Source organism: Cervus canadensis, chromosome 4 (assembly GCF_019320065.1).
Source record: "Cervus canadensis isolate Bull #8, Minnesota chromosome 4, ASM1932006v1, whole genome shotgun sequence".
Taxonomy (NCBI): domain Eukaryota; kingdom Metazoa; phylum Chordata; class Mammalia; order Artiodactyla; family Cervidae; genus Cervus; species Cervus canadensis.
The window spans coordinates 73,459,509-73,487,413 of NC_057389.1; the positions used below are offsets into that span (position 1 = coordinate 73,459,509).

At 39.5% G+C, this 27,905-nt stretch overlaps 1 protein-coding gene across 1 annotated transcript in view; it reads left to right on the forward strand.

Moving 5' to 3' along the window:
* Positions 1-1,427: 1,427 nt before the first annotated feature.
* HSD17B4 (hydroxysteroid 17-beta dehydrogenase 4) overlaps positions 1,428-27,905 on the forward strand; it is a 107,384-nt gene continuing 80,906 nt past the window's right edge. Inside the window, exons 1-3 of the mRNA XM_043465871.1 lie at positions 1,428-1,628; positions 10,044-10,097; positions 22,383-22,490. Of these exons, the coding sequence (XP_043321806.1) occupies positions 1,571-1,628; positions 10,044-10,097; positions 22,383-22,490 (220 nt within the window). The 5' untranslated portion in view covers positions 1,428-1,570. The remainder of the gene's footprint in view (positions 1,629-10,043; positions 10,098-22,382; positions 22,491-27,905) is intronic.

Here is a 27,905-nt window from a genome sequence, read left to right on the forward strand (position 1 = left end):
AACAGAAGTTCACTACCTGATGAGTTCTCACTGAGCCAAGCTCCAATTTCTTTTATCACAGTTAACTTTCAGCTATACTTTTTCTGCTTCTGCATTTGGATTCCAGTGAGTTGTGAGGACAGATCTGTGAGTATAGCCACATTCTTTCCTTTGGGTTTCTCTCTGAAAATACAAAGATTTTTATCTTATGTTTGATCCTAGCTTTATAATTCTCTTTTTATATTTTATTTATTTTCACTATGTTTCAGACAGAGATAATGTGTTGAGAGTGAACAAATGGAGACATCTTAATCAGAAAGCCAACATAGCCATTATTTAAAAGGGTTCAAATCCCTCTTTCCCTAAGATATTGGCTTATGAGACAGTACGTGAGGATTCATGTGTTCAATTCAGCTATGTTAAGGTGCGTGAAAATACCCAAAATGAAATTTCATGCTTGATAATTGGACAATATTGAAGCTATTTAGTAACTATTTAGAAAGCATTGTTTACACCTTGGCAAATAAAGATTAAAATTTACTTTTCCTAGTAAAACTATGTTTCCAAAAGTGTTAGTTCTGAAGCTTACTTTACCTTAGTATAAACTAGTGCTCTCATTCGGGGGTTATCCCCACCCCACTCCAACTGAGGACATTCGGCAGTCTAGAGGCAATTTTGATTTTTGTGACTTGGGGGGTACTACTAGTGGGCAGAAGTCAGGGATGTTGCTAGACATCTTACAATCCATGGAACAACCCCACATAGCAAAAATTGTTGTTCAGTTGGTGAGCCGTGTCCGACTCTTTGTGACCCCATGGATTCCAGCACGCCAGCCTTCCCTGTCCTTCACTGTCTCCGAGAGTTTGCTCAAGCTCATGTCCATGAGTGGGTGATGCTATTTAACCATCTCACCCTCTGCTACCCTCTTCTCCTTTTGCCTTCAACCTTCAATCTTTCCCAGCATCAGTGTCTTTTCCAATAACTTGGCTCTTTGCATCAGGTGGCCAAAGTATTGGAGCTTCAGCTTCAGCTTTAGTCCTTCCAATGAACAAAAAAATGATCTGTCCCCAAATTTCAATAGTGTCAATTGACTGTACTTGCTTCCCTAGAGGTCCAGGGATTAGATTTCCAGAAATCTTTTATCTATTGGTGAGTGTGCCTTTACTTCTAAGGGGCTATTTCTGAAAGCTATTACCAGAGAGGAGCTGCAATCTCGCCTAAATCTAGGAAACACTTGCTGAGTGAATGACAAAACCATGGATTAGAGGATAAATAAACTGAGCACAGTCAGCCATTTTACCAAACAGATCTAACGAGCTCCCATTACTTCCTACGCAGAACTGGTCCTTCGGAGCCAAGTCTCTTGAGCAGGGCCGCGACTGCAGTCATGTTGGACTACATTTCCCAGAGTTCCAAGAGATCTCCGCGCAGGCGCACTTGCAAAACTACGGCGTCCCTCTCCGTCTCAGAAGCTGGCAGGTCGCTACCTTCCTGCCCCCGGTCACTCCCTCCGTCTTGCCTGCCTCGCAGTCTGAACTCCACTCCGCACTACTTCTGCTAGTGTGTGTGTGTGCCGCTGCAGACTGGACTTATGGCCTCGATGTTGAGGTTCAACGGGAGGGTGGTACTGGTTACCGGCGCGGGGGGAGGTGAGTATGTGAAGGATGGAGGGCGGGTGTCCAGCTCACTGTCCTGCTGGGAACCCCCCGCCCCAACTTTTTTTGTTTGTTTGTTTTTTTCCTTTGGTCGGGGTTACGCACGCAGCTATAGCTGCTGTCCCAGCATCTGGGCTGCGGGCCGCGGTGACTAGGCGGCTTAGGGAGCGACTGATTGGACTCGGTGGGGGTGGGAGTGGGAGGATGGACAATGACTATTCTCAGGTCGCCGAATCTCCTGAGGGTGGAGAGGTGGGGCTGGCCAGCCTTGAGTGGGGACCCAGAAACTCCTGGTGCAGCTCTCCCCACCTCCACCCCCCATCCCCTCAAAGCTTCGGATCTGGAGAGGACAGAGGCCAGGCTGGGCTGCGTGACTAGGTGAAAGTTCATTCCAGCGCTCATCTGTGCGTATCAATTGCAACTCTTCCTGTCAATAGACTCTCTAGGCCTCTGTCTAGCCTTTTAAACATGGCAGAAAAGCCATCTGGTGATTGGAATCACTCCCCACCCCTTGTCCCCAGTAGTAGAGATGTCAGCCCCTTGCCTTTGAAAAGTTAGTTGTCTTTTCCTCTGTCGTATGATTTTTAAGCTCTTAAGAGGGCCTTCTTTTTAGAAAAGGCATCTGGTTAGAGTTCTCCTTTTTGGACTTTGTATGCTTATCAAGCTAAGCACAGTACTGTCAAGTCCACTGGAGTCTTGGCATGGAGTTGTAAACTCAAGTGACTGCTGGACTCAGGCAGGAGATAGAGGGATAAAGTGAGTGAGGGGTGGGGCATTAGGAACTGGAGAGCAAAGGTCTTTCTGAAGTGGGCCCGACCTTCCTGTATTTCAGAAGCAAAGTAGAGATTTATTATGTGAAATAGCTCTATTTTTAAAGGACAAAAATTAAAACAAACTACTCATACCTACATGGATTCTTTGCAGTGAGATTTACACTATTCCAAGTGCAGAGGTCCGTCTAGTCAAAGCTTATGGTTTTTCCAGTAGTCATGTATGGATGTGAGAATTGGACTGTAAAGAAAGCTGAGTGCTGAAGAATTGGTGCTTTTGAACTGTGGTGTTGGAGAAGACTCTTGAGAGTCCCTTGGACTGCAAGGAGATCCAATCAGTGAATCCTAAAGGAAATCAGTCCTGAATGTTCATTGGAGGGATTGCTGCTGAAGCTGAAACTCCAATATTTTGGCCACCTGATGCGAACTGACTCATTTGAGATGGTTGGATGGCATCACTGACTCAATGGACATGAGTTTGAGTAAGCTCCCGGAGTTGGTGATGGACAGGGAAGCCTGTCATGCAGCAGTCCATGGGGTCTCAAAGAGTCTGACACGACTGAATGACTGAATTGAAGTGAACTGAAGTGCAAGAATCTTGACCTTATGGGCCTTTGATTACCTACTGGTAGTGCCTTATACCAAGAATGGACCTAATGCAGAATTAATTTAAATTATATATTAAAAGTCACAATGGAGTCACAACTCCAGAGTCACAACTGTCAGAACAGTTGAAGTGAAGTCAGTCGCTCAGTCATGTCCAACTCTTTGCGACCCCATGAACCGGGGCTTGCCAGGCTCCTCTGTCCATGGGATTTCCCAGGCAAGAGTACTGGAGTGAGTTTCCATTTTCTTCTCCAGGGGATCTTCCCCACTCAGGGATTAAAGCTGGGTCTCCTGCCTTGCAGGCAGACTCTTTACACTCTGAGCCACCAGGGTTAAATCATACATATTTTCATATTTTCATTTATAAAGTGGATTCTCATGCTTCCTTTTAGAAAATGTCTTTAGTATTAATTAGTGGCCAAATGTTTTATATCCATAGCTATTTTCATTCTGAAATGATCATATGTTTTGGGGAAAACATTTTGTTTATGCTTAGTTTTTGTTGAAAATAAATAATGCACTCATATTTGAAGCCATTTTTTGACAGTGAGTGATTCACAGTATGAAATAACAGTTATATGCCAATACCCAGTATACACACACACACACACACATACACACACACACACACACACACACACACACACACAAAATCTGTATTTGAAACATAGTACATGCAGTGCACTTTGAACTTTTCTATTCTGTTTCATTAAGTAAATGCAGATTACAACACACTAAACTGATTTTGTGAAGTATTAATGAGTTGTTCACATGGACCACAGCCTTGTCTAACTCAGTGAAACTATGAGCCATGCCGTGTAGGGCCACCCAAGACGAACAGGTCATGGTGGAGAATTTTGATGAAACGTGGGCCCCTGGAGAAGGGAATGGCAAACCACTTCAGTATTCTTGCCTTGAGAACCCTATGAACAGTATGAAAAGGCAAAAAGATACGATACTGAAAGATGAGCTTCCCAGGTTGGTAGGTGTCCAATATACTACCAGAGAAGAGTGGAGAAATCACTGAGTTGGTGGACATGAGGCTGAGCAAGCTCTGGGAGTTGGTGATGGACAGGAAGCCTGGTGTGCTGAGTCCATGGGTCGCAAAGAGTGGGACACGACTGAGCAACTGAACTGAACTAATGAGTTGTTACTAGACAATTCTGGATTTAGCGCCTCTTGTTTATAAACTGATCCATGTCTTAAAGAACCTAGATTATGTTACAGTTACTAGTCATTAAATTTGAATACTGATCTGGAGCAGATACATGTGGGAAAGTAGAGACTTACATCCGGTTGTCATTAGAAAAGAAAGATTGAGATCTAATTGCAGTCCCAGAACACGGACTGTTGTCCTTGAGGCCTTGGCATTCTCCTTTAAGGATATGGATCTGTAGAACTGCGTTTCTGCTGAACATCCCAGGAGGCTGGCTGTGAGTGCTTGCCAGGCCCATGTCTGGGAATTAGTCTGACTTCAACTCACTCATATTCTGAAATGAGAAGAAATATCTTGGCACTATTGAGGTGCTATTGTTTAGCTTGGAATATTGAAGAGTTTATTGGGCGACTTGGAAGAAGTTTCAGAATTGTCTGCTGCTGTTGCTGCTAAGTCACTTCAGTCGTGTACGACTCTGTGCGACCCCATAGACGGCAGCCCACCAGGCTCCGCCGTCCCTGGGATTCTCCAGGCAAGAACACTGGAGTGGGTTGCCATTTCCTTCTCCAATGCGTGAAAGTGAAAAGTGAAAGTGAAGTTGCTCAGTTGTGTCAGGCTCTTTGCGACCCCATGGACCGCAGCTCACCAGGCTCCTCCGTCCATGGGATTTTCCAGGCAAGAGTACTGGAGTGGGGTGCCATTGCCTTCTCTGTCAGAATTGTCTAGCTGGTAAACAATTTTGGCACGATGGGTGGTGTAACGGGAAGTTGTATTTATTAGCAGATGGTAGTAGCGGTTGCTGGGGATGGAAATGTGAGAGTGGTGGAACTGGGCAATGGAAGAGGGAGTCTGGCCATTGTGAATTTGAGATGGTTATAAAATAGCAAGCTGTAGGCCTGGAGATAGTAAGAAGTGTGTGAGTAGTTGGAAGTTCTGAAGTCAGGAGGGACTTTGAAGCTGTTTGACTTCCTTTGGGTAAACCTAGAAAGTGAAATAGTCCAGGAAGCTAGTCTCAGAGACTCTGTTAACTTGAAGCAGAGGGCAGTCAAACCCACTGAGAGGAGCACTGAACAAGCACTGTGAGAAAAGAATGAACTGATTTTTGACACTGCGAAAGAAGTTAAGGTCAGAAGAGAAATAGGGCAGAGAGGATGGTTGACAGTGAACTTAGGTGCAGGAGAAAGTTAAGACAGGCTTTGAAAGAGGATTGAGAGAAAAGAGAGGCTCTTGAATTTAATTTTTTTGTGCATTTTGACTCTACAGTTGTGCTGGCCATTGTGGGAAATGGGAAAGAATGACATAAATCTCATCCTTTAAGAACCTTCTAGTTTATTTGGGGAGACAGACTAACACATAAAGTATTTAAATGATGTTTATATAAGCATAGATACACAAACATGGGAGGACAGAGTGAATCTGTTAATGGACTAGTGGTGGTGTTAGAAACAGGAAAGAGAATTTCACTTTTAACTTCATGTACAGATTTGTGTACAGTTTGCTTGGGCCATTATGATAAAAATAGATTACTCACATACCTTTTCAGTGAATTGTATAGCTTGGTTTTGAGATAATACTCAGATTAACTGAGATCAATCTCTACTAGAGATGTGTCCCATTCCTTTCATCTGATGATTTTCTACTTTGTTACCACTTTTTGCATTCTGGTCTTGAGTATTGATTTCGTTGAAAACCTCATGTTTAAATCTAGTGCTTCAGCCTTGATCTGATAAAATATGAAGAGGCTTGAGTTACTGTGTTGGATGGGTTCTTGCTCATCCATTTAGAGTAGATTAAATTTTAAAGTAAATTATTTGGTGATCTTTTAGTTTTGGAAAAATTTATAATTTGGGTTCTTTATAGAAGAGCTTGATAATTTAGCTGCTTCCTTTTGTTATTTGTTTACTTGTTTATGAGTTAATTTAAATTCAGTTTAGTTCAGTTCAGTCGCTCAGTCATGTCTGACTCTTTGCGACCCCATGAACTACAGCATGACAGGCCTCCCTGTCCATCACCAACTCCTGGAGTTTACCCAAACTCATGTCCAGTGAGTCGGTGATGCCATCCAACCATCTCATCCTCTGTTGTCCCCTTCTCCTCCTGCCGTCAATCTTTCCCAGCATCAGGGTCTTTTCCAATGAGTCAACTCTTCGAATCAGGTGGCCAAAGTATTGGAGTTTCAGCTGTAACATCAGTCCTTCCAATGAACACCCAGGACTGATCTCCTTTAGGATGGACTGGTTGGATCTCCTTACAGTCCAAGGGACTCTTAAGAGTCTTCTCCAACACCAGAGTTCAAAAGCATCAATTCTTCAACACTCAGCTTTCTTTATAGTCCAATTCTCACATCCATACATGATTACTGGAAAAACCATAGCCTTGACTAGATGGACCTTTGTTGGCAAAGTAATGTCTCTGCTTTTTAATATGCTGTCTAGGTTGGTCATAACTTTCCTTCCAAGGAGTAAGCGTCTTTTAGTTTCATGGCTGCAATCACCATCTGCAGTGATTTTGGAGCCCAGAAAAATAAAGCCAGTTTCCACTGTTTCCCCATCTATTTGCCATGAAGTGATGGGACCAGATGCCATGATCTTAGTTTTCTGAATGTTGAGCTTTAAGCCAACTTTTTCACTCTCCTCTTTCACTTTCATCAAGAGGCTTTTTAGTTCTTCACTTTCTGCCATAAGGGTGGTGTCATCTGCATATCTGAGGTTATTGATATTTCTCCTGGCAATCTTGATTCCAGCTTGTGCTTCTTCCATCCCAGTGTTTCTCATGATGTACTCTGCAAATAAGTTAAATAAGCAGGGAGACATATACAAGCCTTGACGTACTCCTTTTCCTATTTGGAACCAGTCTGTTGTTCCATGTCCAGTTCTAACTGTTGCTTCCTGACCTGCATACAGGTTTCTCAAGAGGTAGGTCAGGTGGTCTGGTATTCCCATCTCTTTCAGAATTTTCCACAGTTTATATTGATCCACACAGTGGATCAAAGGCTTTGGCATAGTCAATAAAGCAGAAATAGATGTTTTTCTGGAACTTTCTTGCTTTTTCGATGATCCAGCAGATGTTGGCAATTTGATCTCTGATTCCTCTGCCTTTTCGAATACCAGCTTGAACATCTGGAAATTCATGGTTCACATATTGCTGAAGACTGGTTTGGAGAATTTTGAGCATTACTTTACTAGCGTGTGAGATGAGTGCAATTGTGTGGTAGTTTGAGCAGTGTTTGGCTTTGCCTTTCTTTGGGATTGGATGGAACTGACCTTTTCCAGTCCTGTGGCCACTGCTGACTTTTCCAAATTTGCTGGGATATTGAGCTCAGCACTTTCACAGCCTCATCTTTCAGGATTTGAAATAGCTCAACTGGAATTCCATCACCTCCACTGACTTTGTTTATAGTGATGCTTCCTGAAGTCCACTTGACTTTGCATTCCAGGATGTCTGGCTCTAGGTGAGTGATCACAGCATCATGATTATCTTGGTTGTGAAGAGCTTTTTTGTACAGTTCTTCTGTGTATTCTTGCCACATCTTCTTAGTATCTTCTGCTTATGTTAGGTCCATACCATTTTCGTCCTTTATTGAGCCCATCTTTGCATGACATGTTCCCTTGGTATCTGTAATTTTCTTGAAGAGATCTCTAGTCTTTCCCATTCTATTGTTTTCCTCTATTTCCTTGCATTGATTGATGAGGAAGGCTTTCTTATTTCTCCTTGCTACTCTTTGGAACTCTGCATTCAGATGCTTATATCTTCCTTTTCTCCTTTGCTTTTTGCTTCTCTTCTTTTCACAGTTATCTGTAAGGCCTCCTCAGACAGCCATTTTGCCTTTTTGCATTTCTTTTTCTTGGAGATGGTCTCGATCCATGTTTCCTGTACAATGTCACAAACCTCTGTCCATAGTTCATCAGGCACTCTGTCTATCAGATCTAGTCCCTTAAATCTATTTCTCACTTCCACTGTATAATCATAAGGGATTTGATTTAGGTCATACCTGAATGGTCTGTTGGTTTTCTTCACTTTCTTCAATTTAAGTCTGAATTTGGCAATGAGGAGTTCATGATCTGAGCCACAGTCAGCTCCTGGTCTTGTTTTTGCTGGCTGTATAGAGCTTCTCCATCTTTGGCTACAAAGAATATAATCAGTCTGCCTTCTGTGTTGGCCATCTAGTGATGTCCATGTGTAGAGTCTTCTCTGGTGTTGTTGGAAGAGGGTGATTGCTATGACCAGTGTGTTCTCTTGGCAAAACTCTATTAGCCTTTGCCCTGCTTCATTCTGTACTCCAAGGTCAAATTTGCCTGTTACTCCAGGTGTTTCTTGACTTCCTACTTTTGCATTCCAGTCCCCTATAATGAAAAGGACATCTTTTTTGGGTGTTAGTTCTAAAAGGTCTTGTAGGTCTTCATAGAACCGTTCAACTTCAGCTTCTTCAGCGTTACTGGTTGGGGCATAGACTTGGATTACTGTGATATTGAATGGTTTGCCTTGGAATCGAACAGAGATTATTCTGTCGTTTTTGAGATTGCATCCAAGTACTGCATTTCGGACTGTTTCGTTGACTATGATGGCTACTCCATTTCTTCTAAGGGATTCTTGCCCACAGTAGTAGATATAATGGTCATCTGAGTTAAATTCACCCATTCCAGTCCATTTTAGTTCGCTGATTCCTAGAATGTTGACATTCACTCTTGCCATCTCCTGTTTGACCACTTCCAATTTGCCTTGATTCATGGACCTAACATTCCAGGTTCCTTTGCAATATTGCTCTTTACAGCATCAGACCTTGCTTCTATCACCAGTCACATCCACAACTGGGTGTTGCTTTTGCTTTGGCTCCATCCCTCCATTCTTTCTGGAGTTATTTCTGCACTGATTTCCAGTAACATATTAGGCACCTACCGACCTGGGGAGTTCATCTTTCAGTGTCCTGTCGTTTTGCCTTTTCATACTGTTCATGGGCTTCTCAAGGCAAGATAAACTACCACTATGTATATCAGTTCAATTTTTAAAAATGTGTACATGTTAAAATGATTGAAAAAATACAGAAGTAAGCTTTCCACTCTTTGTTGCTAATCACACAATTCTGTTACTCAGAGGTGAACCACTAATTCCCAGTCTCTAATAGTCTTCCTAAGATATTCTCTGCCTATAAAGTTTACATAGGCATGTTTCCATTTTTGGATGTATAAATTTATACTCTATAGCTTTGAATCTGAATTAAGTATTTTGTTTGTGTATGTGGTGATTATCTAGTCAAGGTTCAGAGCAGAATGTAGAAACTGTTAGATATTTGAAACAGGAGAGGACTCACTAGAAGCAGTTGGCTTTTCTAAAACTGGTCCATTAGTGGAGCCACTATCTCTGAGGCTGCCCTTGGAACTGCCACTGCCCAAATAGTCACTTGCTCTAGCAACCTAGAGAACGGAAGTTGCCATCCAGAGATTAGGGAGCTTGATCTAGAAGCTGCCAGTATATCCACTGAATACCTAGAAAGCTTCAAGAAGTTGGCTTCCTAAGCAGCAGCACTGGGCAGTTGTCACAGTATGGTGACTTCTTCCTCATTACCTCCTTCCAAATTTCATTTCACGTGCATTTTCATGCACATGCGTTTAATGGTGGAACACAGATCACCTCTAGCATCCTAGAAGCTAGGTAGAATGTAGGAAATGGTAGGTAAAATGGGTGTAAAGCATAGTTTTAAGTTTTCCAATTCCTGAAAGTAGAAATAGGTACAGTAGAGGCTGAGAGTACCAGTGAAGCCTACTCTTGTAATTAATTGCACATCAGTTACTTTTCAATAGGGATTGGATTGAATAGACCAAAAAAATTATTCTAACATTTGCTCAACTTTATGATTTTTTTTTCCTTTTTCTTCAATAGGATTGGGCCGAGCCTATGCCCTGGCTTTTGCAGAAAGAGGTGCATCAGTTGTTGGTAAGTTGATAAATTTTTCTTTTCATTTAGTGCCTAGGAACTAAAATACAGTCTTCACAAGACAGACACCTTTGTATTTACATCAAATAATTTGTCAGGGTCAAATTTTATCACCAGTTTTTTTTCTTCTGCCAGCAAAATCTTTTCCCCATTGAGGCTGATTTTTGTAACTTACTTTTTATTTATTTATTTATTCATTTTGCAACTTACTTTTTAAAGTAAACTAGAATTTGCAACTCAATAGAATTGAGAAAGATAAGCAGATGTTCATTATAAAATTCTTGCATTTGATATATTGTGGGCTGTAATTTTTTCTTGTAGCAGACTGGTAGAAGATGAATCCATGTAAGTGTAAATATATTGGTAAGGAAAGAAGTAAGTGCATTTTCGTAACTGGAAGTTTGAAATCAGGAAATCCAAAGTATGATTTTTTTTTGTTTTTTTAATTTCTTTCATCAAAATGTTTCAAATGGGAGCTTTTATAACAGTTTACAAAATTTTAATTGGAGGGACATTTACCTGAGTTTTACTCTGGGGATTCAGTTGGAGGATGGGGTATTTGAGAACACACTCAGTGTGGGAGGTTTTAGTCTTCTCAGTGGTTTGCCTGGTGTGATTGGCAGTTGGTGTGGTCATAGAAGTGGGTTTGTCTACAGCCACGTCTTTGTGGGGAGTAACTAAATGGATCTTCGGTGCCAGGTAGGTATGTAGGGCAGTTGTATGCCCCAATACTTATTAATATCTTCCCTGGGCTTTGGCCTCCCAATCGCAGTTTTCTTACGGCTTACTAGGGAATACAGAGAGAGAGATTTCTCCCAATTTGTTTATGAAGACGTGTGTAACAGAAGACTTAACAAGCAGAAAGGTTCTCTAAACCAAGAAGACCTAAGCAGGATATTGATTCTTTTTCCCTCAGTGTGGATGTGTAGCTTATCTTTATGGAAGGTACACAGAAATCTTGGATGTTGTTTAAGGTCATAACCACAGTGTGTTAATCCAGTCTGCTTCTTGTGGCAAGAAGAAGAACACCATGTCAACACATTTGACACTGTGATATTTTGTCAGGTGTGTATAGTTCAGACCTTTTTTTTTTTTTTTTGCTAGATTGTCCCAAGAATGTGTCATGTCACAGCCTGTTTTTTCTTTACTTTCTTTAAAAAGATATTGCTATTCATTTATTAATATTTTTACTCCTAACTTTTTATTTACATCTTTGCACTCAGTTCCATAAATGCTAGGGTCTCTTTTTATCTTTTGTATCTTGAAAAGGACCTGATATATTACCTTTTGTAAAGAAAGGACTTTATTCATTGGTTCGTTTATTGTTGTAACCCTTTTTTGGGGATGGGGTGGGGTGGGGAGTGGTTGGTGTGCCTTTGAGATTGGTTGAGTAAATTTCTACTTTTTTGGTTGTGGCTGAGTTATAATCTTAGTTTATAAATTTATTTTGTAAAACCTTTTGCAGCAATATGTGTTCGTGTGGATCAGAATTCCTGTATCTATTACTTTTGAATTTGTTGAACTCAGGTTGGCCTTTTTCAATTCTAAGGAAATGATAAACAGGGATGGTGTGTCTCTTGTCATTGACCCAGGGATGGTATTGCAGCAGGTGCCTGTTAAAGTCCAAAAAGGTAGAAGGTTCGCGTTTTTGTAAAATTATTTACCAAACTTGGCTGGAGAACCAGATATAGTTTAGTTTATGTGAAAGCGCAGAATTTTTCTACCACTTGTTAGCCTGTGACCTGGCTGTGAATTCTCTAGGCTACCATGGTTTTCGTTCTTCTAACCGCCACTGCCCTGTGCTGTAGCTTTTTAAGACGTAGATGCCCTGCTTCCAGATTGTCTTACGTGCACTGCCCTTTCTCCTGAGTTAATTTTGTTCTGCTCAGCATATTTTTACCCGAGGAAGCAAAAAATAGGAGACAGGAGTAAGCACATGTAGGATTTACGACAGAGTAGCAAATTTGGAAAACTCAGTAGTGGCCACAGGACTGGAAAAGGTCAGTTTTCATTCCAATCCCAAAGAATGCTCAAACTACCGCACAATTGTACTCATGTCACACGCTAGTAAAGTGATGCTCAAAATTCTCCAGGCCAGGCTTCAGCAATACGTGAACTGTGAACTTCCAGATGTTCAAGCTGGTTTTCGAAAAGGCAGAGGAACCAGAGATCAAATTGAAAACATTCGCTGGATCGTTGAAAAAGCAAGAGAGTTCCAGAAAAACATATATTTCTGCTTTATTGACTATGCCAAAGCCTTTAACTGTGTGGATAACAATAAACTGTGGAAAATTCTGAAAGAGATGGGAATACCAGACCACCTGACTTGCCTCTTGAGAAACCTGTATGCAGGTCAGGAAGCAACAGTTAGAACTGGACATGTAACAACAGACTGGTTCCAAATAGGAAAAGGAGTACGTGAAGGCTGTATATTGTCACCCTGCTTATTTAACTTATATGCAGAGTACATCATAAACGCTGGGTTAGATGAAGCACAAGCTGGAATCAAGATTGCCAGGAGAAATATCAATAACCTCAGATATGCAGATGACACCACCCTTATGGCAGAAAGTGAAGAAGAACTAAAAAGCCTCTTGATAACAGTGAAAGAGGAGAGTGAAAAAATTGGCTTAAAGCTCAACATTCAGAAAACTAAGATCATGGCATCTGGTCCCATCTCTTCATGGAAAATAGATTGGGAAACAGTGGAAACAGTGTCAGACTTTATTTTGGGGGGCTCCAAAATCACTGCAGGTGGTGATTGCAGCCATGAAACTAAAAGACGCTTACTCCTTGGAAGGAAAGTTATGACCAACTTAGATAGCATATTAAAAAGCAGAGACATTACTTTGCCAACAAAAGTCCATCTAGTCAAGGCTATGGTTTTTCCAGTGGTCATGTATGGATGTGAGAGTTGGACTGTGGAGAAAGCTGAACACTGAAAAATTGATGCTTTTGAACAGTGGTGTTGGAGAAGACTCTTGAGAGTTCCTTGGACTACAAGGAGATCCAACCAGTCCATCCTAAGGCAGATCAGTCCTGGGTGTTCATTGGAAGGACTGATGCTGAAGCTGAAACTCCAATACTTTGGCCACCTCGTGCAAAGAGTTGACTCATTGGAAAAGACCCTGATGCTGGGAGGGATTGGGGGCAGGAGGAGAAGGGGACGACAGAGGATGAGATGGCTGGATGGCATGACCGACTCAATGGACATGTGTTAGAGTAAACTCTGGGAGTTGGTGATGGACAGGGAGGCCTGGTGTGCTGCGATTCATGGGGTCGCAAAGAGTCAGACACGACTGAGTGACTGAACTGAACTGAGCTTGTTTGTGGTAAAATTACTGATCAGTTAGTCTTATGACTAGCTCAGAGGCCAGTAAGAAGTAAAACCTTAAGACAAAGAGTAGCTTGTTTATCATGTGAGAGAGCTTTTGGTTGGTTATGCTGAGTCAGCAAACAAATCTCCTTGGATTATGATAGTAAAGGGTAGTTTCACACTTACCTGATGCTTCACCTTCTGGTCCGTTGTCTGTCTGTTCTGTGTGTCTTAATAATTTCAGGATCCCAGCTGAAGGCGTGACTCTCATCATGGCTGTTCCCCATGGTGGTGCTTAAAGCTTCCGTTTAGAAGTGGCATGGCGCTTCTACCCACATTTCACTGGCCAAGGAAAATCACCTGGCCAAGCCCAAAGTTAAGGGTATCACTTAAGATATTCTCTAGCTTCCTGTTAATATGATTGCTATGTTTTATGTTCCATAATATCAAGCATTATGGGAGACTTAAATCTGAGTGTAAGAACTGCTAAGCCTTTGGCTGATAATTACAATAAGGGACAATTTGTTTTTGTACAGATTACATCTTTGAAGAAATGTGTGTGCATATCTGAAGAAAATGTTGGGAATGGAATAGGTCTGAGGTTTCCTCAGTTGGTGAGCCGTATCAAGTTCTCTGAATAGTAACTTTTATCCTGAGGGCTTGAACACAGAGAAGATTGAAGTGTTCCAGCAAGCAGAACCTCTTCTTTGACAGTAAGAAAGGCAAAATGCTTTCTGTTCTTGAACTGGAGGAGTAGCACTTAGGGTTAATTTAAGTTGAAGTGTTTTAAAGTAAGATCGGCACGATTTCTTTTCTGTGCTGAAGTTACATGACAACTGGTAAAGATGAGTTTTCTAAGTTCCTGTTGTCAGATGCCGGAGCCTGTGTTTTTAGCTGTTGTGTGATCCTGACAGCCAGAAGATGAACTTCAGTGTGCGAAAGTGAATTGTCTCTGAAGCTAGGTCAGGCTTTGAATCCTGGCTGTGCTGTCCAGTTACATGACTTGTCTGAATATTAGTAGCCACCTTACCTAATAACTGCCAGGATTATGGTGGAGATTAAATGACACCAAGCATTAAATTCTTTTGTAAAGGGGGAAAAAAAACAGTATTAGTGACTGCCTACCATGTCCTGGGCACTGTGCTCAGGATTATATCAAAGTGAGCTTCGGGGGCATCCCAGGTTGGAGTAATGTCATCCAGGGGAATGAAGATGAGAGATGAGAGGGGACAGGAGGTCAGATCATGTAGGACCATTTAGTTCAGAAGGACTGGCTTTTAGCCGGATTGTTTTTCTTTTTTAAATTAATTTTTATTGGAGTATAGGTGCTTTACAGTGTCGTGTTGGTTTCTGCGGTACAGCAACCTGAGTCAGCTGTCCGTGTACATGTAGCCCCTCTCTTTTTGATTTCCTGCCAATTTAGGTCACCACAGAGCGCTAGGTAAAGTTCCTGAGCTATACAGTAGGTTCTCCTTAGTTATCTGTTTTATAGATAGTATCAATAGTGTATATATGTCAATACCAACACCCCAATTCCCATGTCACCACCTTTACCTACTTGGTGTTCATATGTTTGTATTCTATATCTGTGTCTCTATTTCTGTTTTGCAAATAAGATCGTGTACACTATTTTTCTAGATTTCTAATGAGAACCTACTTTCATGACCTGCTTTAAGGTTTAAATTGATCATTCTGCTTGCTGTCTGAGAAGTAGGTTCAGGAGGAGTAAGGATGGAAGTGGAGGAGGATGTCGAGCCTGTTGGGGTTTATTGTCATATGAACTCCTATTGTCTGTACTTATAATTTTTTGTTAAAAAAAAGAAGTGGAAGCAGAGAGATCTGTCAGGTTATTGCAAAAATCTGTAAAAGAGAAGGGGTTGATTCAGACAGTTGGTAGGGATGGAGGTGGTACAAGGAGGTTAAATTCTGGATATATTTGGAAGGTAGGTATGGCAGGATTTGGTTATTTGCTGATGTGGGTTGAAAAGGAGAGAGGATAGAGTGAGATGGAAAAGATTGGAGGAGGGCCAGATTCCCAGAGAGGGGACATTCCTGTAGACTTTCAGATGAGGATAGTAAGTAGGCAGTGGGACATAGGACTCTATAGTTGGGGGGACATTGAAGCTATATAAATCTATTTTCAGTTCCCAGGTGGGATTTAAAGCCAGGAGACTGGATCGGATTACCCAGGTGGTGAGTGCAGATAGACAGGAGATGGAGTCCCAGGAGGACTCAGTTGCTCATTTTCAACTTCTTCCTTTAAAGAGACCCTTGATGCCTTCTTGCCTTATCTTCTTGAGACAGATAAAGTCCCTTAAATTAAGGGGGCCTCACTTAAGATACTGCTTTCTAAACTGTTACCACATTTTGGAGGCCTTCAAATATTTAGATACATTATGGCCATTCTGGAAAAGACTTCTGATGAACTAGGGAGATGGTATCTTTCTGCCGAACAATGAAAATATAGCGGCAACACTGTGTTTTGCACTTTTTCTTTGACTGTCAGGAAGCTTAAGGGTAAACCTGACACTGTCCTCAACTAGGGTAACAACCATTTGCCTATGCTTTGAGTAGGTTTCTCTTTCTCTGATGTGACATTTTCTTAATTTTTCCATTTTTTGATAGTCCTTGCACGTGCCTTTTATATTTAAGGCACTTTAAATACTTTTTGGTAGCAGTCAAGACATAAACAGAATACAGGAGGAAATCCCCACTGGGCCTACTATATCAATGAAATGATTCTTAATGCTTTTGTTTTCTATCAGAAACTTTTCAGAATGGGAGGAAAGGCATCAACATAGGAAACAGAAATGCCTGGAAGGACATCTCAAAAATGGTTAATAACAGTTACCTCTGTGATAGGACACGGGTTAGAAAGGGCTTTTTGGATCTGTAGTGTTTGAATTTCTTAAAAGCATTAAAAAAAAGTAAATAACCTCTCCAAAAAATAAGTACACTTGTAGTATAATATTGCCTTTGTCATCTTTTTATACACTTCTCAGATTACTCATTGTAAAGCATGTCACGTGCAAAATCAATGCATATAAAAGTTATTTTGATTTTGTAGATTTGGAAGCACCATTTTACTTTGGAAATAAAAGTAGTTTATAGATATGTCTTTGGTCATAGATATGACTTACTGGTGTCAAATCCTTGGATTGAATAAATATGTGAACAGGAATATGTGTAAGCACAGTTATAGAGCACTCTTCAGATACAAAGCATTGTAACATTATTACTCCTGATAATTAAGTGGGAACTTAGGAATTGCTATATAAGCAATTTCCCAGAGAGGAGAAACTAATTATACTAAGGTGAAACAGTAAAATGAAGTCTGACTTTAAGGGATCTTGAAAATTAGGCAGTGAATAATAGGGTTCTACTGCAGATTTTCAGTGGGGGAATGACTTAGCTTAAGGCTGTTGTATGGCCGTTACCCAACAACTGGCTGCTAGCAGCCTGGAATGATTACGATTGGAGGGAAAAGGCCACTGGGGAGGCACTTACAGTAGTCTGGGCATGAAATGATAGAACAGGAAAGAAATGGCAATAATTGGTTCCTCAGAAGAACTGGAAACTCCTCAGCACACACACTATCTACCTCCCACGCTCAAAGCACCAAGCCCAGTGCTGGGTACAGAGTATGAACAGAGTGAGTATTTGAAGAATCATAATGAAATGGATGTCAAGCCTTGATAGCTTGGTGGCATGTACTGTTCAGAAATGGGAGTAAAGAGAGAATACCTGGGAAATGACTTAGCCAGCAAAGTGCTGCTGAGAGGATGGGACAGTTTGAGGAAGATGATAATCAGTTTGATCACATTTTTCCCCCCCAACACACTAAAAGTGATATATGTTGCCTCAGTTGGTTTAGCAGCCCTGATATCAGGAGACCCAAAACGTGTTTCTTGCTCTAATCTTTGGGACCAGTAATCAGGGCTGAAGAACAGCATGAGAGAACAGGAAAACCAACTTCTGAGAACCAAGCCCTGTACACAAATAGGATTGCTAAAGACAAATCCAGATTTCTCAATCTGGTTTACGTAACAAAATGTTAAAAAACAAAGTATGTAATGCTATCAAATAATATTAATGCTCTGCTGTTTCTCTTTCAACATTTCAATAAAAGAATTTATAATTTGTATATGATAAAAAATTAAAATCTTTAGAAATAAGTGACATGTACATGGGGCTTCCCTGGTGGCTCAGAATCCACCTGCTATGCAGAAGACACAGGAGACCAGGGTTCGATCCCTGGGTTAGGAAGATCCCCTGCAGGAGGGCATGACAACCCACTCCAGTATTCTTGCCTGGAGACTCCCATGGACAGAGGAGCCTGGTGGGCTACAGTCCACAGGGTTCCATAGAGTCGGACATGACTGAAGTGACAAGCATGCATGCTTCCCGCATGTACACATCTGTATGAAAAAAAGGCACCCCAAATGAAATGTTATTTAAGCAGACAAAACAGTGAACAGAAATATAAATGACAAGCCTATGAAAATAATGTAACCTTACTAGTGCTAAAATAATGGGCTATAATTTGTAATCATTTAATTGTTATACTGAAAAGAATGATAATGTCTTGTGTTGGAAGGATATGGGGAAACAGCCATTCTCACCAACTGGTTCTGTTTTCAGGCTTTGATAGCTGATAACTCAGTACTTTGTGTTTAGGTATCCATTTTCCTATTTATAGGATACTTTTATAGGCTCCAAGTGTGTTTATAATTTTCTGGATCCATATGTCCCTACTCTAGTGGTTAGTGTATAGTAAGTAGGTGTTTAATAAAAACTCAGAGTGCATTTTTAATTAAAAAAACTTACATAGTCTTTAATAGACTATCCAAGTCATTGATTTATTTAAAATTACGGAAATAGGCAAAAGATTTTACATCTTAAAAAAAAAAAAAGCTCTTCAGAGCTATAAGCTCGATTTTATATGGAGGATTTACAAATATATCACTTTTGGGGATATTTTGATGGTTTAAGCTGAAAAGACTCTATCCCTTAACTATCATAATCTTACCAATAAGTAGTAAAAATACTGTATTTTGAAGCTGTTTGTTTGAGAGAGGTTGTTTCTTCTGTATTCTCTCCAAGCAAGCATGACTTTTTTTTTTTAAGTGGAAATAATTAGAATAAAAGAAACTTGTTCACAGCATTAGAGGAGCAGAGTGATATTGTGGTGGGTCCAGGTTCTTGTCTGAATTTTGCTGTTTCATACAGCCTTGGAGCCTGGAATAAGTTACCTAACTTTTCCTAAACTCTTTCCTCTCCTATAAAAATAGGAACAAGTGTTCCTGCCAAACTCCTAGAAAACTGTATGGAGCTTAAATGCAGCAATGTACAAAGTTGTGTCTTTAACAGTAGGTGGTAGGGATATTTTAAAATATTGTTATAATTGGAATATTCAGTCAGTTCAGTTCAGTTGCTCAGTCATCTCTGACTCTTTGTGACCCCATGGACTTCAGCATGCCAGGCCTCCCTATCCATTGCCAACTCCCGGAGTTTACTGAAACTCATGTCTAATTGAGTCAATGATGTCATCCAACCATCGCGTCCTCTGTCGTCCCCTTCTCCTCCAGATCTGTCTTTAACAGTAGGCAGTAGGGATATTTTAAAATATTGTTATAATTGGAATATTAGTCATATATATAAGTGATGACAGGGTCACATAGTGTAAACACATTGCTCTTTGTTTACAAGCAATCTTCTAATGTTGCTGCTGGCTAAGTCCTTCAGTGTATAATCAGTGCTTTTCTAGTTAAGATTGTAACCCCTGTGAATTAGCTCTGGAAGGGTAACTGAGTAAGGTCAGTGTCAAATTTGTCCTGTCTGAGGTGAATACTTGTCTTGAATAAATCTGTTTTGATACTGTTTCACTGCATTGATCATTGATCACAGTCATTATTTATTCAGGCTTCAATGTTTACCTTTGATTGCACTTGGAATAGTTTGCACTTGGGGGTAGTGTTTCATTTCACAATTGAACATTTCTTTCTTTACTTCAGTATTGTCTTTGTCAATTTGCTTTTGAACTTTCTCTTGCTTGGGTAAAAAGGGTCTTAGAAGACTGTTAGTTATGTGTTTCAAAATCTTGATTTTTTTTATTGTTTATATCTTGTTATTTAAGTAACTGTACTCAAATAATGAATAGTTAATAGGAATTTAGTCTTGAGAACCTTAACATTAAAAAAAAAATCTCTGAGGGATAATGTAAGCCTTTCCCCTATTATTTTTTGTCTTTGTAGCTTTTTTTATTTGCAATAAGACTGATAAGACTATATTGTTAGAAAAAATATACCTCAGTCTACATTTTGAAAAACTAATTTCCTTTAAGCACAAAAATACATTTGACTAGTTTTTCTCTGAGTCATCCCTTTATCTCCTTTTACTACTCTATCCCAGTTGCAACCCTCACCCCCAATCCCCCATAAGAGAGTTATACTTCAAAAGAAAAAAAGATCTTGTGCATTTTTTTTTTCAGGTATGATAATCATCAATTTGATCATATTAAGAGGGTTTAAATTTTAGCGTATATCTCTATGCCATTATTAATTAGTAATTTTTAAATTATTATATTCCTCACAGTTTATGCAGTAACCCAACAGAAATGATCACTTTGCAATGCAAGTTAATTCTTTGTCCCCAGTATTTGCCTTAAATTCTGTTTTTACCAAGATGTTTGGCATCGATCTATTGTGGCTCAGATGGTAGAGAATCTGCCTGCGGTGAGGGAGACCCAGGTTTGATCCCTGGGTCAGGAAGACCCCCTGGAGAAGGGAATGGCAACCCACTCCAGTATTCTTGGCTGGAGAATTCCACGGACAGAGGAGCCTGGTGGGCTACAGTCCATGGAGTCGCAAAGAGTCGGACATGACTGAGTGACTGACACATTATTTATCTTTTCATTTATTTTTGCCTGTTATTTTGTAAATTCAACCTTGAATGATTGTGTAAATTACCTTTGTTATCATATTACTTAGTTATGTTGCCTTTATATACTTTATGATACAATTAATGCATTAGTTCAGTTCAGTTCAGTTCAGTTGCTCAGTCGTGTCCGACTATTTGTGACTCCATGAATCGCAGCGCGCCAGGCCTCCCTGCCCATCACCAACTCCCGGAGTTCACTCAAACTTATGCCCATCGAATCGGTGATGCCATCCAGCCATCTCATCCTCCGTCATCCTCTTCTCCTCCTGCCCCCAATCCCTCCCAGCATCAGGGTCTTTTCCAATGAGTCAACTCTTCGCATGAGGTGGCCAAAGTATTGGAGTTTCAGCTTCAGCATCAGTCCTTCCAATGAACACCCAGCCAGAACAGATCAGTCTTTTAGGATGGACTGGTTGGATCTCCTTGCAGTCCAAGGGACTCTCAAGAGTCTTCTCCAACACCAAAGTTCAAAAGCATCAATTTTTCAGTGCTCAGCTTTCCTCACAGTCCAACTCTCACATCCAGACATTACCACATACTTAACTTTCAGTACATTATAAACTCTTTGAGGATAGGCACCATTCTTATACATCTGTAGATTTCCTTGCAAATAGTAAATGTTCAGTTAATGTTTGTATCTATATATATATAGGAAGATGTAAAAATGTAATGAAAGTCACTTAATTGTTTCCAACTCTTCGTGAATCCATGGACTGTATCTGGCTAGGCTCCTCTGTCCATGGAATTCTCCAGGCAAGAATACTGGAGTGGGTAGCCATTCCCTTCTCCAGGAGATCTTTCCAACCCTGGGATTGAAACTGTTCTCCTCCATTGCAGGCAGATTCTTTGCCATCTGAGCCACTAGGGAAACATATAAATTACATATATTTTAGTATAAATTAGTGACTGAACACATGTTAGTTGTGTGTGTAGTTTTTGACCTTTTTCAATAAATAGTTTTATTTCTTTTTTGGTAGACCATGACATATTATGTTTTACAAAAATTCACCAGTGTGAATTTAATATGCTTGTTCTTTATCACCATTGCTGTAAATGGCTTTCTTGACATGGGGAAGATGTCACATTATGTATTTAACCTTTCTTTTCTTTTTTCAGTTGTGATAAGAACTCTTAATATGAGATCTACCCTTTTAACAAATTTTTAAGTGTACAATAGAGTATTATTAACTACAGGCATTATGTTGTACAGCAGGTAAGATCTCTAGAACATTTTCATCTTGCATTATTGAAATTTTATGCCCACTGATTAGCAACTCCCCATTTTCTCCTCCTGCTAATCTCTGCAACCACTATTCTACTCTCTGATTCTATGAGTTTGACCATTTTAGGTACAATCATATAGTATTTGGCCTTCTGTGGCTGGGTTACCTTATTATCTTCAGGGTTTATCCATGTTGTTACATATTGCAAAATTTCCTTCTTTTTTTTATAGCCTAAATAATAGCACATTGGCAACTTTTTCTTTATCCATTTTGTCTGTCAATTGATATGTAGATTGTTTGCACATCTTGGCTATTGTGAATAGTGCTGCATTGAACACTGGAGTTCTGTTATCTCTTTAGTTCCTGATTTCAGTTCTTTTGAATAAATACATGGAAGTGGGATTGCCAGATCATATGACAGTTCTATTTTTAATTTTTTGTGAAGGATGTCCATACTGTTTTCCTTTGTGTTTACTCTTAAAAGTGATTTTTTTTTTTTCTTTTCCTTTTTTTTTTCTAAAAGTGGGTTGAATCAGTCTCTTGCTTCCCAAAAAAGAAGCATTGCACAGTTGAAAATTTCATGGCATGAACCTGTGTTTAAATATTTTCACTGCTTCATATCTGTATTTAAAAACAGAGAGACATGTTTTGAAAGTACATATATCATGGTGTCTTAAGAAGGATAGAAATACAGGAGGAGGGAATTAGGAAGATGACTGAAAACATATGCAAATAATGTAATTTCATTCCACCTTGTACGTTTGAGGTCTAGAACTGAATTCTTATTTGTTTATTTTTGCATTGCAGTGAATGACCTAGGAGGGGACTTCACAGGAGTTGGCAAAAGCTCCTTAGCTGCTGATAAGGTTGTTGAAGAAATAAGGAGGAAGGGTGGAAAAGCAGTGGCTAACTACGGTACAGTATTTGAGAAAATCGTACTGTTTCTTTTATTTTTCCTCAACTGATGCTGTTTCTCATGTTAATAAATCACTGAGCAAATATCTCAGCATTCCAGTGTCATTGTGAAATTAGATTTTATCTAAGGCTGCCAAAGATGTTTAGCCACAGATTTTGTATGTGAGATTTTTTTTGATGTATATTATTTCATAAGTCTAAATTTTATTCAGTTGTTTATTTAGTGTTTTTAGTAATGAGCATGTGATATAACCAGTACCTTAGTGTAAATGTGGATATGAATATGCTCTTGTGACTGCACTGGGTCTTAGTTGCAACTTGTGGGATCTCGTTTCCTGACCAGGGATTGAACCTGGGCCTCCTGCATCAGGAGCTTGAAGTCTTAGCCACTGGACCCCCAGGGAAGTCCTTACTCTTGTTCTTAAAAGCTGAAAGATCTCATATTTCTACAGAATTACATTAAATTCTTAAAAAATTTTTTTTTAATATTTCTTAAAGTAATATAGTGTAAGAAATGAAATGCCCCATTTCTGTACCCAGCTTTCATATTTCATTCTGCATAGGAAATCATTGCTATATGTAACTTTCTTATCTTTGTAAAAACTTAAGAGTCAAAAGTAGGCATTAAGAATAAAGAAAAAAATAATGAAAAACAGCAAATACAGCCTTTATGTTTGATACATTGATTCTAATAGTATTTGTTTTTTTTTATCAATTTATTTATTTTAATTGGAAGCTAATTACTTTACAATATTGTAGTGGTTTTTGCCATACATTGATAACCATGAACAGTTGTCATACATATGACATATGCCAAACATATGACAACCATTGCCATACATTGAATCAACCATGGGTGTACATGTGTTCCCCATCCTGAACCCCACCTCCCACCTCCCTCCCCATCCCATCCCTTAGGGTCATCCTGGTGCACCAGCCCTGAGCACCCTGTCTCATGCATTGAACCTGGACTGGTGATCTCTTTCACATATGATAATATACATGTTTCAATGCTATTTTCTCAAATCCTCCCACCCTTGCCTTCTCCCACAGAGTCCAAAAGACTTTTCTATACATCTGTCTCTCTTTTGCTGTCTTGCATATAGGGTCATTGTTACCATGTTTCAAAATTCCATATATATGTGTTATTATACTGTATTGGTGTTTTTCTTTCTGACTTACTTCACCCTGTATAATAGGCTCCAGTTTCATCCACCTCACTGGAACTGATTCAAATGCATTCTTTTTAATGGCTGAGTAATATTCCATTGTGTATATATACCACAGATTTCTTATCCATTCATCTGCTGATGGACATCTAGGTTGCTTCCATGTCCTGGCAATTATAAACAGTGCTGCGATGAACACTGGGGTACACGTGTCTCTTTCAGATCTGGTTTCCTCGGTGTGTATGCCCAGCAGTGGGATTGCTGGGTCATATGGCAGTTCTATTTCCAGTTTTGTAAGGAATCTCCACACTGTTTTCCATAGTGGCTGTACCAGTTTGCATTCCCACCAACAGTGTAAGAGGGTTCCCTCTTCTCCACACCCTCTCCAGCATTTATTGTTTGTAGACTTTTTGATAGCAGCCATTTTGACTGGCATGAGATGGTACCTCATTGTGGTTTTGATTTGCATTTCTCTGATAATGAGTGATGTTGAGCATTTTTCATGTGTTTGTTAGCCATCTGTATGTCTTCTTTGGAGAAATGTCTGTTTAGTTCTTTGGCCCATTTTTTGATTGGGTCGTTTATTTTTCTGGAATTGAGCTGCAGGAGCTGTTTGTATATTTTTGAGATTAATTGTCAATTACTTTGTTTGCTATTATTTTCTCCCATTCTGAAGGCTGTCTTCACCTTGCTTATAGTTTCCTTTGTTGTGCAAAAGCTTTTAGGTTTAATTATGTCCCATTTGTTTAGTTTTGCTTTTATTTCCATTACCCTGGGAGGTGGTTCATAGAGGATCCTGCTGTGATTTATGTCGGAGAGTGTTTGCCTATGTTTTCCTCTAGGAGTTTTATGGTTTCTGGTCTTACATTTAGATCTTTAATCCATTTTGACTTTATTTTTCTGTATGGTGTTAGAAAGTGTTCTAGTTTCATTCTTTTACAAGTGGTTGACCAGTTTTCCCAGAACCACTTGTTAAAGAGATTGACTTTTCTCCATTGTGTATTCTTGCCTCCTTTGTCAAAGATAAGGTGTCCATAGGTGCGTGGATTTATCTCTGGACTTTCTATTTTGTTCCATTGATCTATATTTCTGTCTTTGTGCCAGTACCATACTGTATTGATGACTGTAGCTTTGTAGTAGAGTCTGAAGTCAGGCAGGTTGATTCCTCTAGTTCCATTCTTCTTTCTCACGATTGCTTCGGCTATTTGAGATTTTTGGATTTCCATACAAGTTGTGAAATTATTTGTTCTAGTTCTCTGAAAAATACCGTTGGTAGCTTGATAGGGATTGCATTGAATCTATAGATTGCTTTGGGTAGTGTACTCATTTTCACTATATTGATTCTTCCGATCCAGGAACATGGTATATTTCTCCATCTATTGTGTCATTTTTTATTTCTTCATCAGTGTTTTATAGTTTTCTATATATAGGTCTTTTTTTTTTTATGTTTTTTTTTTTTTTTTTTTTTTTTTTTTTTTTTTTTTCATACATTGATATGAATCAGCCATGGATTTACATGTATTCCCAATCCCGATCCCCCCTCCCACCTCCCTCTCCACCCGATTCCTCTGGGTCTTCCCAGTGCACCAGGCCGGAGCACTTGTCTCATGCATCCCACCTGGGCTGGTGATCTGTTTCACCATAGATAGTATACATGCTGTTCTTTTGAAATATCCCGCCCTCACCTTCTCCCACAGAGTTCAAAAGTCTGTTCTGTATTTCTGTGTCTCTTTTTCTGTTTTGCATATAGGGTTATTGTTATCACCTTTCTAAATTCCATATATATGTGTTAGTATGCTGTAATGTTCTTTATCTTTCTGGCTTACTTCACTCTGTATAATGGGCTCCAGCTTCATCCATTTCATTAGGACTGGTTCAAATGAATTCTTTTTAATGGCTGAGTAATATTCCAATGATATGTACCACAGCTTCCTTATCATCATCTGCTGAGGGATGTAGGTTGCTTCCATGTTCCTGGCTATTATAAACAGTGGCTGCGGATGAACTATTGGGGTGCACAGTGTCTCTTCAGATCTGTTTCCTCAGTGTGTATGCCCAGAAGTGGGATTGCCTGCGTCATATGGCAGTTCTATTTCCAGTTTTTCAAGAAATCTCCACACTGTTTTCCATAGTGGCTGTACTAGCTTGCAATCCCACCAACAGTGTAAGAGGGTTCTCTTTTCTCCACACCCTCTCCGGCATTTATTGCTTGTAGACTTTTGGATAGCAGCCATCCTGACTGGCGTGTAATGGTACCTCATTGAGGTTTTGATTTGCATTTCTCTGATAATGAGTGATGTTGAGCATCTTTTCATGTGTTTGTTAGCCATCTGATGTCTTCTTTGGAGAAATGTCTGTTTAGTTCTTTGGCCCATTTTTTGATTGGGTCATTTATTTTTCTGGAATTGAACTGCAGGAGTTGCTTATATATTTTTGAGATTAATTCTTTGTCAGTTGCTTTGTTTGCTATTATTTTTTCCCATTCTGAAGTCTGTCTTTTCACCTTGCTTATCATTTCCTTTGTTGTGCAAAGCTTTTAAGTTTAATTAGGTCCCATTTGTTTATTTTTGCTTTTATTTCCAATATTCTGGGGAAGTTGGGCATTAGAAGGATCATTTGCTGTTGATATTATGTGGAGGAGTGTTATTGCCTATGTTTCTCCTCTTAGGAGTATTTTTATAGTTTCTGCGTCTTACATTTGATCTATTAATCCATTGAGTTTATTTTTGTGTATGGTGTTGAGAAAAGTGTTCTAGTTTCATTTTTTTACAAGTGGTTGACCAGTTTTCCCAGCACCACTTGTTAAAGAGGTTGTCTTTTTTCCATTGTATATCCTTGCCTCCTTTGTCAAAGATAAGGTGTCCATAGGTTCGTGGATTTATCTCTGGGCTTTCTATTCTGTTCCATTGATCTATATTTCTGTCTTTGTGCCAGTACCATACTGTCTTGATGACTGTGGCTTTGTAGTAGAGTCTGAAGTCAGGCAGGTTGATTCCTCCAGTTCCATTCTTCTTTCTCAAGATTACTTTGGCTATTCGAGGTTTTTGTATTTCCATACAAATTGTGAAATTCTTTGGTCTAGTTCTGTGAAAAATACCGTTGGTAGCTTGATAGGGATTGCATTGAATCTATAGATTGCTTTGGGTAGAATAGCCATTTTGACAATATTGATTCTTCCAATCCATGAACACGGCATGTTTCTCCATCTGTTTGTGTCCTCTTTGATTTCTTTCATCAGTGTTTTATAGTTTTCTATGTATAGGTCTTTTGTTTCTTTAGGTAGATATACTCCTAAGTATTTTATTCTTTTTGTTGCAATGGTGAATGGTATTGTTTCCTTAATTTCTCTTTCTGTTTTTTCATTGTTAGTATATAGGAATGCAAGGGATTTCTGTGTGTTAATTTTATATCCTGCAACTTTACTATATTCATTGATTAGCTCTAGTAATTTTCTGGTAGAGTCTTTAGGGTTCTATTTAGAGGATCATGTCATCTGCAAACATTGAGAGTTTCACTTCTTCTTTTCCTATCTGGATTCCTTTTATTTCTTTTTCTGCTCTGAATGCTGTGGCCAAAACTTCCAACACTATGTTGAATAGTAGTGGTGAGAGTGGGCACCCTTGTCTTGTTCCTGATTTCAGGGGGAAATGCTTTCAATTTTTCACCATTGAGGGTGATGCTTGCTGTGGGTTTGTCATATATAGCTTTTATTATGTTGAGGTATGTTCCTTCTATTTCCTTGCTCTGGAGAGTTATTTATCATAAATGGAGTGTTGAATTCTTTTCAAAGGCTTTTTTCTTGATCTATTGAGATAATCATATGCGTTTTTTATCTTTCATTTTGTAATTGGTGTATTACCATATTGAATTTGGTGGAATATTTAAAGAATCCTTGCATTCCTGGGATAAAGCCCACTTGGTCATGGTGTATGATATTTTTAATATGTTGTTGGATTCTGTTTGCTAGAATTTTGTTAAGGATTTTTGCATCTATGTTCATCAGTGATATTGGCCTGTAGTTTTCTTTTTTGTGGCATCTTTGTCTGGTTTTGGAATTAGGGTGACGGTGGCCTCATAGAATGAGTTTTGAAGTTTACCTTCATCTGCAATTTTCTGGAAGAGTTTGAGTAAGATAGGTGTTAGCTCTTCTTTAAATTTTTGGTAGAATTCAGCTGTGAAGCCATCAGGCCTTGGGCTTTTGTTTGCTGGCAGATTTCTGATTATGGTTTCGATTTCCTTGCTTGTG